Source organism: Rhinatrema bivittatum, chromosome 1, assembly GCF_901001135.1.
Source record: "Rhinatrema bivittatum chromosome 1, aRhiBiv1.1, whole genome shotgun sequence".
In the NCBI taxonomy this organism is placed as follows: domain Eukaryota; kingdom Metazoa; phylum Chordata; class Amphibia; order Gymnophiona; family Rhinatrematidae; genus Rhinatrema; species Rhinatrema bivittatum.
Genome location: NC_042615.1, coordinates 503,523,191 through 503,537,371, shown reverse-complemented (window position 1 = coordinate 503,537,371; position 14,181 = coordinate 503,523,191). Strand labels below are relative to the sequence as shown.

General features: G+C 49.0%; 1 protein-coding gene across 2 annotated transcripts in view; it reads right to left on the bottom strand.

The window, feature by feature from the left end:
- PLXNA3 (plexin A3) overlaps positions 1–14,181 on the bottom strand; it is a 314,146-nt gene that overhangs the window by 105,684 nt on the left and 194,281 nt on the right. For both annotated transcript variants that reach the window (XM_029610331.1, XM_029610339.1), the window contains exons 10-12: positions 5,465–5,665; positions 2,818–2,914; positions 2,282–2,472 (exon numbers count right to left, since the gene is read on the bottom strand). In XM_029610331.1, coding sequence (XP_029466191.1) covers positions 2,282–2,472; positions 2,818–2,914; positions 5,465–5,665 — 489 coding nt within the window. The remainder of the gene's footprint in view (positions 1–2,281; positions 2,473–2,817; positions 2,915–5,464; positions 5,666–14,181) is intronic.

The following is a 14,181-nucleotide window of genomic DNA, read 5'->3' as shown; positions in this document are numbered from 1 at the left end:
AGTTGCGTAGCCACAGGAGACGGCGCGCCGAAACTGCGGCTACTATGGACCTAGCAGAGGTGCGCAGCAGGTTGTGGAGGGCGTCAGCTCCATAAGCTATTGCCGCCTCCAATCTATCAGCCTGAGACGCCACCTCCGCCAACAGGCCTGCATTCGCCTGAAGGACCTGGGCCCAGCGTAACTAGCGCGCATGGTGAAGTTAGTGCAGATTGCTGCCCGCACCCCTAGGGCGGATACCTCAAATATCTTCTTGAGCTGCACTACAAGCTTCCTGTCTTGTATATCCCGAAGGGCCGTCGCCCCCCGTGACCGGGATAGTGGGCCTCTTCGTCACCGTGGAGGACCGCTGAATCCACCTTTGGAAGTTGCAGAAGCTCCAGCGCCTCCTCCGGGAGCGGGTAGAGCTTATCCATGGCCTTGCTGACTATCAACCCTAATTCCGGGGTATCCCAGTCGCACTGGATCCATATTGACCTCCTGGCGGACCACCACTGGGGAAGCCTCTATCCCCAGGTCCTGGAGAATGGCCGGGATGAATGGCGACAGTTCCTCTCTGCGGAACAGACGGACTACCTTGGGGTCATCCCCGTCCGCTGCCTGGGTACCTGCTACCGCGCCGGGCTGGGCGGAGCCATCCGCCCCCGTCTCCTCAGCCCCCCTCCGGGGGTTCCTTGAGACCACCAGTATCCGCCGTGGAGGAATCTTCTGGATCTGACTCCTGAGGTACGCTCCGGGGAAGCCGTTTCCCTCGCGCTGGCTCCTGGGCGAGCATCGCGGTCTTTTTCGCCTTGCGCTTACTCGGTGGGGCCTGGTTGGAGCCCCCCCCAGAGCCCCCCCCCCTCGGGAGCGCTTGCTGCGCTTGTACATAAGTACCTTGCGCAGCAAGCCCGCGAAATCCTCAGAGAAACGACCCGGATTTGGAAGAATCGGCGCCGGAATCCCCCCGGGGCTGAAGCCCCTCCCCTCGGCGCCCCCTCCTGCCGCGCCCCGCTGCGGGGATTAACGCGGGAGGGAGAGCCGAATCGCCTGCCGCGGTCCGCGAGAATTCCTTGCCAGTGGCCAAAATGGCCGCCGCTATCCCGCGCTGAGCGGGAAAATGTCCTGAGGCCTATTTATTGAGGCCTACCCCTCGCGGCGGCGAACGCGCGATCCGGGCCCGAGCCCCCCGCGATGCCCTGGACGTTGGTTCACCGTCCTGGATGCAGGCCGAGCAGAGGCCCTCCTGGAAAAAACACGCGCGTGCTGCGCGCCGACCCACAGGCCTTGCCTGAGAAGACCGCGCGGCAAGCCGGCGACCGCGGGAAGTAAAAAACTGAGGCGCGTCAAAATTAAAGAAAAAACTAATTCGGCCGACCTCCCCTCTCGCCTTCGGCGCCCCCCTGCGCGAAAACGACGGAGCAGCGACGCCGAAGCAACGGAGAGCCGGCCGCAACAAAATAAAAACAGAAAACTTTTTTTTTTTTTTAAACGCTGACGCCGCTGTCCCGGGTCCTGGAGCCCTAGTCCTGCAGGGGTGAGTGAACCGGGCTCCCCGGTGTCACCCCTGACGCTGCCACTAGACCAGCCGGGTCCTCGACCCTGGCAGCGGCCTCAACCGGGGGAGGGTAGTCCCCTCAGGGACCTCTCAACGCCCCTGGGAGGCAGGGGCAACCCGAGACTAAGGGATTAAAAGAAAACCCCAATTTGGTATATAAAACAACTATGCCTAACAAAAAACCTAGCCCAAAAATTCAAACCTGACTAACACCAACACCAGAATCAGGTCAGGCAGGGCTGTGACTAGACCTGCACCATCTACTGGAGACAGAGTAAGACTGAGGGGCTGTGACTGGCACAGGGGCTTATATGGCTCCGCCCACAAGTTTTAGTCTGTCTCCATCTACTGGTGCGGAGTCACAACCCAGGTGTCCTGGACTGATCCTGGTACGTACAGGGAAATAACGTTTCCTGCAAATAAAAGTCACACCAGTTTTCAGAAACACAGATTTAGAGTTGTCTGCCATTATTTCAGAAAACTCTGCTGCCACAGAGAGGTGCGGTTACCACAAAGAGGAGTGGTTACCCTGAACTTCCGAGTGTTCATCCACAGGTCACTAGAGCAACTGATCAATCTCCACATAAAAAGAACACGTACGTGTCACATGATATTTTCCAGCTTGAATGCAAGGTTGTCAACTGTTGTCATCTGTGACACACGGGATGCCAAGGTAATTCACAAGCGATGCGCCCCTCTCCTCTCACAAGAAAAGCAAAAAAACAACTCGTAGCGTGGGAGACTCACCTGGGTGACATGGGGGTGGGTACAGCGGGTATTCCTCTTGCTGAGATGCATCCAGTTAACCTTGGGCGTGGCGCAGTGCTGCCGCAGAGAGCAGCGGTCCTCAGGGGCACACCAGCCACACTCAAAGCGGGAGTCTGCCTTCAGGCACAGGCCACAATTCTCCCTCTGGGCGGGGCATTTGTAGAGAAGAGCTGCGGGGGAGGGGTGAGTAGAGAGACACATTATTGACCAAATCTATCCCTCAACCCACACCTTTGTGCCAGCTCCCACCTTTTCCGAATGCTATGTTATCCCCTCCCTCTGTCTTCTTCTACCACCTCCTCCCACTCTCTATCCTATTTCATCCCTCTCCCTGCCTTTAGCTACTGAGACCTGGAGAAGTCTCAGCTCCTGAAGTTGTCACAGACTACAGGTTGCAATGGGACGACTCCACACATACCCATGTTTGTGTGCAATTCCTGAGGCGTCACCCGGCATCGCATGAGTCAGGAAGGAACCTAGGGTCCCCTGGAGAAGGGAGAAGGAGAAGGGGCTACCTTTGAAGTTGGCTGGCTTATCGATGTAGAAGTCCCCGTCCCACACGATGGAGAAATCCACAGAAATGTCACCCGATTCGTTGCCATCATACGAGTACTGCAAAAAAGTATAGAGTGTTTACGTGGAGGGTTCAAACACAGCAAAACCACAGTGCTTCCTCTCCCAGCTCATAGCATGGGGCAGCAGACATGCTATAACTACCAACAAGTGCACGACATGCTATTCCCCGTGCTTGGCTTCACTGCTAGGAGCGGGTGATAATGGGCTAATTTCTACAATTAGTGCCTGATGTTTGTGACTGCCACACTGACAGGATGGAGACTGCTTTCTCATAAATCATCCACACATCACTCAGAGGCACATGTGCGTGTACGCAGCAGGCAGGAAACTGCACATAAAAACAGGCAAGCACAATCATGCAAACAGACAAAGTGAACACATACAGATGGGCAGGTAGACTAACCAATGCACTCACAGACACGAGAAGAAAAAGCCACAAGAGTTTATTGGGTAAATCCTTTCTGGACAGGGCAGTCATGAGCTTAGCAGCAGGTTGAGAGATGTGATGCTTGGAAACCCGAGTTCTAATCCCATCCCATCTCACGCCCATCACATCCTTGGTGAAATTAAGCACTTGCCTTCCTGGGCTCAGAGTGTGTGCATGTAGGAAACTTTAAAATACATCATGTATAGGTCTGTGTACAAGTGCAATCCAGAGAAAGAATACAACTATAAAAGAATGCAATGGCATATCTGGCTCCAAACAATTGAAGGAATGCCTTGGAAAAGAGGTAGAAGGAGTGGAGCAGCTAACAGCCATCTCCTGAACAATCTCATCCCGCAAGGAACCTCCTCAACCCACAATCGGTTCACATTACCAAAGAAAAGCATGCGACAATCTTCCTCATTCGTAATCCCCCAGACCCACTTCCACTAAGAAACAAATACTGGAGTGAATGAAGAATTGGAGGGGTTATTAAAACAGTCTACAGAGAAGAATTAGGAGGGAAAAAAATTGGTTCAAAAGCTGAAATGTAGTTTAAAATTACTCATAGGCTGGGCCTACTCTGCAGTGCAGGCCCTTCTGTTTCCATGGCAACTGAGATAAGGCCTGTAGCTACCCCTGTTGCCTGGCAAGCACTTTTTTGTATGTGTGTTTTTTGTTTTTTTTTAGAGGCTGGGGGAAAGGGAACTGATTATTTTGCAGATAACTTCACACTCCTCTTCCCCACCCTGGTGCATCAAAGGCCTTGCACCCTGAGGAAACCAAGGTGTTAAACCCAAACAAGCAGGGAATTACAAAATGGGAAAAATCAGTTTCCCCAGGGAGAGAGAAACATGGAAGAGGTTCATCTGCTTAGTGCGGTGTGAGGGATAAAATCACTGACACACCATAAAGACACTGTCACAGAATAACATACATACATAATCACACACACAAACCCCATCTCTCACAGTCTCTCAAATAAAAATACACACGCACACCATGCACAGTGTAGAAAGCTCACACACAAAAGCGTCTCTGAATAAATGTTCATGCTGGTCTAATATGAAAGGTATTACACCCGCACCAAATCATGTTTTCTTCCGCAATATTGGATGGGAGCTAGAGCCCTGCGGTACACTTTTGGACTGACACAAGCACCTGACCCCTTTTCCCTCTCGCCCCCTCCCCCCCCCCCCCAATCCACAACACTTCCCAGCAGCATCTAATGAAATGTTTTACAAGCCCTTTGGGCACAGGGCTAAGGGAGTGGGGGGGGAGAGAGAGATCGAGGGGGGTAGTGGAAGGGCATGCAAATGAAACACAACAGTTACTGCCCACCGCCCTTCCTCTCCTCTGGCTTTCCCCAGCTCTGTTTTCTCATTCTTCTCCTCTTGCAAGGCAGGTTGCGAGAGTATGCTGGCTTATGAGGGCTTTACTAGCATTGGGGAAGGGGGCCCATACAGTTAATTCAATTATATCTGATTAGTGCAGAAAGCAGCGGCTTCTCAGAGGTCAGGATTAATGGATGACCTCTGGTCCTGCGGGGAGGGAGGGAGCTAGGGGAGGGGGAGTATGCATTAGTACACTTTTACCCACAGACTGGGACTGCTACATGCAGGGCACTTAATGTCTACACAAGATGGACAATTACACCCGGGCGGTGGTGGGCGCAAGCGTGTGCCTGGGGAACAGCTGTGACAACAGCAGTAAGGCTACGTCTATTCGCCCTCCCTCCCTTCCTCCACAAGATCCTCTAGCTTCTCGCCCCACATGTACACCTAGACAGCGAGAGACTAACAGCCGCATACACACAGGCATGTGTACACAAACACAGCGAGCCATACACACACACACACACACACACACACACACACACACAAACGCAGAGTCTTATTCACTCCGATTTCTTTTCACAGTCATCTCCATTGTTCTGTCTCTCGCCACTCACTGAACACACATTGCTACTGTCACTGCAAACTGCTGCCGGCACTGCCCTCCCTTTACTGATGTGCCCCCCCCCCCCCTCCACACACACACACATACCCTACCGTGCCCTTTTTACCAAGATGCCCTCAGCACAGCCTCCTCCCCCCCCCCCCCCCCCCATACACACACACACAACATCTATTTAGCACGGAGGCGCCGCCGCCCTCCCTTACCGAGGTGTTCTGGCACTGCACGCTGCTGCTGTTGAAGCGGACAGCGGGGACGCGCTGCTGTTTGCCCTGGATGCTGAACACGCACTCGTAGTTCTTCTGCCCAGACTGGGGCTGCGGCAGGTTCTTGGCTTTCAGGGTGATGGGCTGCACGACCCCCACCGGCACCAGAATCTCGCCTGTCGGGATGATCTCCGGGCAGGCCTGCCGAAGGACAGGGCAAGAGAGCAGAGGACGTTACCCACGTGAACCCACTTTCGTCCCCACAGGCTGGATGGACGGATGGATCTTCGCCACACCATGCGCCAGAAGCAGTGAGCTTAGGAGTCAGACGTCTCCGGGTCTCTCTCTCTCTCTCTGTGCCTCAGCTCTGATTCCCAACTCTTGTCACAGGCTGCGTGCGACACATCTTGGGCAAGAGTTATTGTAACTCTCTGTGCCTCAGTTTAATAATCTGCCATGGTGACTCCCAAGGGCAATTCTGATACTGCTCTCTGTGCTTGCGGGCCCCACAGACACTAACTTCGTTTGCAAAGGAAAACTGCCAGGGGCCGCTTCCCCTCGAAAAACTCAGGGGGCGCACACCACAGGTGCTTCCTTGTTTTTGTACCTGCACACTCCGGGCCTGCCTTGAAGCAGGTGCAAAGTATGCATGGTTATTTGAAAAAAAATGCAAATCATTGCCCCCCCTCCCACCCCGCTTTCCTTCCTCCAACCTAACCCCATCTACTTTATGTGGATAAAAGTTATTTTACTTGCATGAAACTACAAGGAGGGAAGGAATTTTCAAACTGCATTTTTACATGGGTCAAAACACTTTTACCAGGTCCACGTGCTTTTACCAGTGCAAAAATCTTTTGAATATTGCTCCCATCATTTCAAACAGTACTGGTTTCACACAACACCAAACGAGGTAAAAAAAAACAAAACAAACAGCTAAAAATACAGGGAAACTGCGCCCCAGGCACACCATCCATGTACAGCAGCTGAGCTAAGGGTTTATTCACTAGCCCAAAGTTCACAGTCTGTATATGACAATCATGATGTCACTCATGCCCACCTCGTCCTCAGAAACTCTCATACTAAACGGATGCCAGAATCAGTAATTGGTCTTTATATACCAGAATCAGCTGCACATGTACGATAATGGGGGCACATCAAAGAGGTAAGTGGCTGGAGATGAGAAGGGGGCGACTCAAGGCAATCTGCTGCCTGGGGCGAAGGATGAGACAGCGCCGCCCCTCCCCACAAGTCACAGCATGGTACAGGTCAAATCAGCGAGAGGGCAAAAATGTGTGTGTGTGTGGGGAGAGGGCGTCTCTTGAAGTCTGGCATTTTAGAGACTGGAAATGCTGGGGAAGGGGGAAGCAGGGTCAAGGTTCCCAGAAGAGTCGCAGAGAGTGTCAAGGATAATATTTCTAAGAAGCTGGCAACCCTGTCACACTCCCAGGAAACCTACCCACCTTCCTCCTTCCCTTCTGCAAGCATCTGCCCTAGGGAAGGAGGAAATGGGTAAATGGTGAGGGTTTGCGTGTGAACTCAATCAGGGCCGGTGCAAAGGAATTAGGCACCCTAGACAAACCTTACAGCTTTGTTCCCTGCCTTCAGTCCCCAGGCCTTCCCATACACAATTAAAATTTATGCATTAATAATAACAAGGACAAGGACATTCAAAGTGCAAATCTTATGATATAAAAACATCACTTACAACATTTATATTATATTTCTATGCCCTGCTATGATGTCAACCACAAACCATGCAAAAAAAGATACTTGGAATCCATGTGGTACTAAGCCTATTTTAATAAGTGTTGGGTGTGGACTTGGCCCTCTCAAAACCATGAGTAAACTGAACTACAATTACAATATAGTAAATTTTCTATACCAAGACAGTACTAATTGCCAACACTCAAACAGTAACTACAAGGAATATCCATTTGTTTCGCCGCATTTTGTGGCTAAGCGCGAATCTATCGAATGGACAAATGGATGCACAAAACAAATGGTGTGCATGTGTGTGGGTGCCCATAGATGTAAGCACACATCATTCGTTTTTTGCGTCCATTTGTCCAATCGTTGGATATGCACTTAGCCACAAAACAAATTAAATGAATGCACACACGAATGCATGTTCCTAGTAACTCCCCTACCTATGAAAAGGCAACACTGCAAATATTACATCAGACCCTAAAACACCAATACGCCTATTATTAGGAAATGAACAAGCCAAGCTGATATAGACCCCTACAGGGAAACTACAAGCTAGAAGAATATGTCACCTTGGTCACCCATGCAGAACACAGGCAGATCTGCACCAAATGCAGAATATAGAGCCATAAAATATAAATAGAACATGTAAACAAAAACTGAACTGGAAACCGCAATAAGGCAGACTCTGTATGCAGTGCAACAATGGAAAAACTGAAACATTACTATTCCTCATAAAACATCAAATAAAATCAAGAAATATAAAACATCAATCATATCAGTAAAATATTATAAACATCAAATAAAACCAAGAAATATAAAACATTAATCATAACAGTAAAATATTAACAAAAAGAAAACATTTTAAAACAGGTGACATTTTGAACATCAAATAATTAAAAACTCATAAAAAACATTTTTAAATCCCCAAACACCAATAAAATATTTCAAAACCCTCTCTCTTTCCTTCTTTTCTTTCTTCAGCTGAGGTGGCCCACTCTGGATCTCTCCCTTTCTAGCTCCACTGTTTCCATCCTCCAGGTGTGAGACCCCCATCCCTTCCCTCTCATTCAACCTTTTCCCCTCCTTTCCCGTCCCACTCCGCATCCTCCTCTTTGCTCCAAACATCTCTTTCACTCCCTCTCTGACACCTCCTTTCATTCAGTCCTTTCCCCTCCCGTCCACCTCACTCACCCCTTTCTTTCTTCCTTCCCCTCTCATTTCTCCCTCTACTCTCATCCCAACCTCTCTCCTCCTTTCCCATCCTCGCTTTCTTGGTCCAGCCAGGTCTTCTTTGGTGAGGTCTTGCCTCCCAGTCAGTGCCTGTGCACCTGCAGTGCCCTGTGGTTCTTTTTCTACAGGTGAAGCTTGGCCTCCCCACTGCACACCTGGTAGCGATTCGACTGACACCAATTTCCCTTCCCCTTCCTTCCCTCATTAACCCACAGTTTCTTACCCTTCCCACTTACTCACTCATATACTCCCCTCTCGCCTTCCCTTTCCTTCACCTCATCCATAACCCCTTCCCTCTCCCTCAGTCCTCCTCCTCTCGCTCTTCTTCCTGCAAGCCTTTGTTCAGCTGGCAGAGGGTGAAAACCCAGCCAGCACACCATTTTTCTTTTTGCCAGTGGGACCTGGGAACCCCCACTGGTACATCATCAAATGGCGCTGCCGTGCAGTCAACAAACCGTGCTGTCCTTGTCCTGCTGGTGGAGGTGGGAACCTCACCAGCACATCGATGAACCGCATCGCTCACTTCCTGCTGGGAGTGGGGGATTGAGAACTCCACTGGTTCCTCATCTACTCGTATTGCTGTGCGGTATTTTTACTTATTTTAGGCTGGGAAATGAGGTGGTCACCTCAGAGCTGTTTTGGGGGGAGGGGCACTTTCTACCACTCCAAAATTTTGCCGCCTGAGGTGACCGCCTCACCTTGCCTAATGGTAAAACCACCCCTGGAGATGAGCATGGCTCCAGGCCACATACCACCTCCCACCCCCCACAAAGGGCTATAATCTCCAGGTAAGGACCTGAGGAGCCCTCAATGTAACTATGATCTCTGCTTATAAACACATTTATATGCTTTTGTACTTGTACACTTAAAACAGGACACGGCACACAGCTGTTCAGACAGAATGCAAACATTACTGAATTATGGCACAAAAAAACCTCCAAAACATCACAACACCAGATTAAGATTTTTTTTTTTTGTGTGTAAAACTTCTTTCAGGATCTACATGACTTGCTAGAAAGCTTCTGTCTGTCTTTGTTGCATGTGTTGCATCTCTCTCCTTCCCTTTCTCCCTTTCCTTACCGCTGTTCTTCTCTCTCCCTCTCCAACTCTGTACATTTCTTCCTCTGATCTCGTATTTCCCTTCTGTCTCCCTCTGAATGTCTTCCTCAATCTGTCCAATTTTCACATACCCCCTCCTCCCCCCATCCATCTCTATGCCTCATAACCACTCTCTTCCCCCCCCCCCCCCCCCCCCCACATTCCATCTTGCCCTGTGTGTCAACTTAGCAGCTCCACAGCTCTTCTACTGACACATGGCCTGATTAAAGGCATTGCCATTACAACCTGAACCTCATGAAGCACAGCATAAACCCACTGGGCTTTCCCCACCCTCCCAGGTGGGGGATTTGCACTTCAGGGATATTACTTCTGCATCGATGGAGCAGAGGGTGGGCAGGTAAAGGAAAAGAGTGTGCACATTACCCTCTTTAGAAAACCATGGCAACCCAGCTTGACTGCACAAGGCAGACCGACCGACCGACAGACCGGATGGGTCCTGCCAGACAAGAAAGGAGGAGGAGGAAGAGAGAAATTCAAAAGGAATGAGGTCATCAAACCCCCTCCGGTGATCCGTGATCTCCTCCGCTTTAACGCGGTCTTGATACAGGAAAAGAAAGGGTGAACGCAGGCGCGCGCAGGAGAAAGCAAATAGGATAAGGTCAGAGAATAATGCAGGGAGGTCAAATCCTCTCCTTAGCGAATGGAAGCCAGTTTTCTTAGTGCAGGCATTGCCTTAAATATTAAGCCTCCCCCAACTTGCCTAAAAACCTGAGCAAATTCAGGGTCCTGGGGGAAAAAATTCAGCACTAGATTCTTTGCAGGTTGCCATCCCTTCTGTAAGACGGACAGAAACATTGTCCACGGGGGGGGGGGGGGGGGGGCATTGTGCATAAGCTTTTCAGACCACACAGATCCCCTCTTAGTTATTTATATTCCACTTTTTGTCACATCAAAGTGGATTACATTCAGGTACTGTAGGTTTTTCCCTATCCCTACAAGGGATAGGGAAGTAATGGAGAATAAAGTGACTTGCCCAAGGTCACAAGGAGCAGCATTCAGGCCGATTAAGTAAACCGTGCGGGAGAGTCGGAGCTCCAAGGAGAGCACCCGCTCTCCCTAACGTGCGCCCAGGACACTCTCTTGGGCGCACGATTCAGTATGCAAATGAGGTGCCTCCTTATTGGCGGAAGCGGCGGCTGTCAGCGGGTTTGACAGCCGATGCTTAATTTTACCGGCGTTGGTTATCGAACCCGCTGACAGCCACGGGTTCGGAACACGGACGCCGACAAAATTGAGCGTCCGTTTTCCAACCCATGGGCAGATTTTTTTTTTTTTAAGATTTTTTTATTTTTGGGGCCTCCGACTTAATATCGCTATGATATTAAGTCAGAGGGTCTACAGAAAAGCAGTTTTTTCTGCTTTTCTGTACACTTTCCTGGTTCTGGCTGAAATTAACTCCTGCCTTTGGCAGGAGTTAATTTCTGAGAGTTAAATGTGCGGCTTGGCTGCACATTTTACTTTCTGTATTGAGCGGGACTGACTAATAGGCTCATCAACATGCATTTGCATGTTGAGCATGCTATTAGTTTCGGGGGGGGGGGGGGTTTGGACGCGCGTTTTCCACGCGCTATTACTACTTCTTACTGTATAAGGGGTAATAACAGCACGTCAAAAAATGCGCGTCCAAACGAGGGCTAATGTTGCGCTTGGCCTGAGCGCACCGTACTTAATCGGCCTGATTGTGATTTGAACCATGTCTTCCCTAGGTCATAACCTGCTGCTCTAACCACAAGGCTACTCTTCAGATCCTAGATGTGACTGTCTGTATCATCTTCAGAAAATTCTCAAGCTAGTCCAATAAAAGATGCTGTAGCCTTCAAGGAATCCACTTAAACCTGAGCCAGAAAGCTGTTCTCTCCCTGTAGCATGAGCTTACTATTATTTTTATATGATCAGACATGCACCCTTGAGGTGGCTGCAAGCCCCACTTTTCCAAAGCACTTTTAACTGTAAGGCGCTTTGCAATCTTATTTGGGCAAAACGGTGTGGCAGTTTCCACTGGAAGTTTTGTGTAATGGGCGATGGCACTGGTTTAAACAAAAATAACTGTGAAAATATTGGAAACCTCCCCCCCCAGACCCCTTTTTCTCCCACAGCAGTTTCATCTTATAAAAACAAGAGAAAAGCCTCCTCACACAAACACACCCCACCGCTCCCATTATAGTTCGTCCCTCCTCCTCCTCCTGGTTATATCCCTGTTAAGATTAACAAGGAATAAAACTCACTAAAGATCGTTAATAAATTATCAGGACAGCTTCATCTGCCACTGCTCCCTTCACTCCTTCCCCCTCTTCCCCTTCCCGACCTGCGCAGCCTGATGGGAAGCTAGGCCCAAGGCTCCTCTGAGCTGCTGTTTCCATGGCAACTGGGGCCTGCTTCCTTGCTGCTGGGTACCAGAGAGGAGTTGGGGAGGGGGAGGCGTGAGAGTCTAGAGATGCTGCTAATAGAAAAAGCTAAGTTGTGAATGTTTGCGCACTGAGGTTTCACAGCTAGCAGGGCCCCCCAAGGGTTTATTAAGCCTCCTTTTGTCTCCTTGTTTTTCATTTCTCATCCTTTCTACCTTCCCTTGTGTCCTCTGGAAGTATTCCACATAAGAACCAAATACAGAAACAGGGTATAAAGTAAAAATACCACAGCTAATTCATTAAACTCTGTAAACTGGGGTTAGCCACGATAGCAAGAACACCACAGATTACCTCACAAGCTCCCTGGCTCCAATTGGTTGGTTGTGATGTCACAAATGACAAAATATACCCACACAGTTTATTCAATTAGATTCTATTCTGCGTGAGGTGATTCTGTGGAATGGTTCGCTAATATAGCCACTACCAAAGGTTAATAGTGGCAAACTTCATCCTAATCCAACCTTAATTTGCTCGGGAGTTGATACTGTCCCCCAATCATGCACCAAATTGTATCAGTAAGCAACTGATACAATCCCGGCTTCAGGCAACAGGAGTGGCACATAGTATGCTATGGCCTGCAGAGAAATTCAATCACTTTGCTCCTTCCTGGCAGGCAATGAGAAATAAAATAAAGAATAGCCGCAACAAAGCTGCTACCAGTAATGCGGTTTTGGTTTATCACTTGCAAGGTGAGGAAAGGTCAGAGCTGTTATGATGACTTTATAAGCTGGGGGTGCTACAGTGAGGTGTCACTCTATAGACAACACTATAAACTGGGGACATTAACAGGAAGGGATTCCTGTACATAAGACTGCTATCAGGGAGCAGTTTAAAAAAATAAACCCTGATTACAGCTCAGCCTTCTTGCAAACAGAGTTTAAATTGGCAGCATTTTCTTAGAAGTTAAAACATTTTCACCACAGAAATTGTGCGTTTCCTTCCCAGTGCCTCTGTGGTTCCAAGCTCTCTTAAAAGCCAGGTAATAAAAAATAAGTATAATAAAAGAAAAGGCAAAACAAATTAAAAGGGAGCAATTAATATTCTTTTCCTGCAGCAGAGAATGGCAGACAGACAGAGAACACTCCCTAGGCAGAGAGGAAGGCCCGAGACCATTCCTTACAATGTAATTAAGGAGACGCGGTTAACCTGGGGCCAGCAGTCTGACCTAACGAGCATAAAACCATGCTTGGAGGCAGAGTGTAAGGAACAGGAGCACACCCATGCTAAAAGCGCCTCCAGATCAATCTAACAGGGCCTTTTAAAAAGCTGCGGGCCGGGCGGTTATCTCTTCAACACGCTGATAATGCTCTCGTGGAAAATGTGTGTGTGTGTGTGTGAAAGAGAAGTACCCTGTTGTTGTACTAACTGAATATTGAAAGCATGCCCCCCTCTTCGGTCCAGCTACTTAAACTCCATTAGTGGTCAACCATATTAGATTTTGTGGAGGAAATATGCTCTTCCTACAATGTCTGTGGAATTATCAGCTTTTATTAAAAAAAAAAAAAAAAAAAAAAAAGGATTTGTACATTTGATTTAAATTAAAGCCTCTTTTTCTCTCTCTCTGGGACCAGCCTGCAGATGAAAAGCCATTCTATATAAACACATAACTTCCTTCCCTATTCCTCCTATTGCCTCTGTGCCTAGATTTGCAAGGGAACCAGCGTTAACTGGAGAGCTGTCCCCATGCATCTTCCTCAATCAAAATCCTATTTCAGCCTTAACCAGAGCCCCAGTCCATCATATTCTCCCTACGTGAGGCAATCCTGCTGCTCCTATACCAAATCACCCGGCAGATACACGTGCACCCCTCACAGCTCCCACTTTTAATGAGGGTGTGCTGGCCTGTCTCTCACTTCCCAAATCCTTTGCTTCCTCAGGGCACCATGTGGGTTAGTGGCGGGTCTCCTTTAGCACTGCTACTATAGGTGCCACCGCCACAGCACTCAGTGGGGGTGGCTGTTATTCTCTCACCTTTCCTGCTTGCCTCAGCCAGACAAAGAAATGTAAAGGCCCAGCTTATGCATAACCTCCCCAAGTCTCTCAAAAAATCTTCAGTGCCCTTTGCTCTGCATTCTACTGGAGGGAGAAAGAAGAGGAGAAAGAGACGGGACTGAGAGAAAGAACAGGGAGAAGAATAAGATAAGAGATGAAGGAAAAGACGTGGAGATGGCCTCGCATGTTTGGTGTCCAGCATTAGTGATGCCTTTAGCCAATATGTTTTTTTTTTCTTTCTTTGGTTTAATCCTACTATATTAG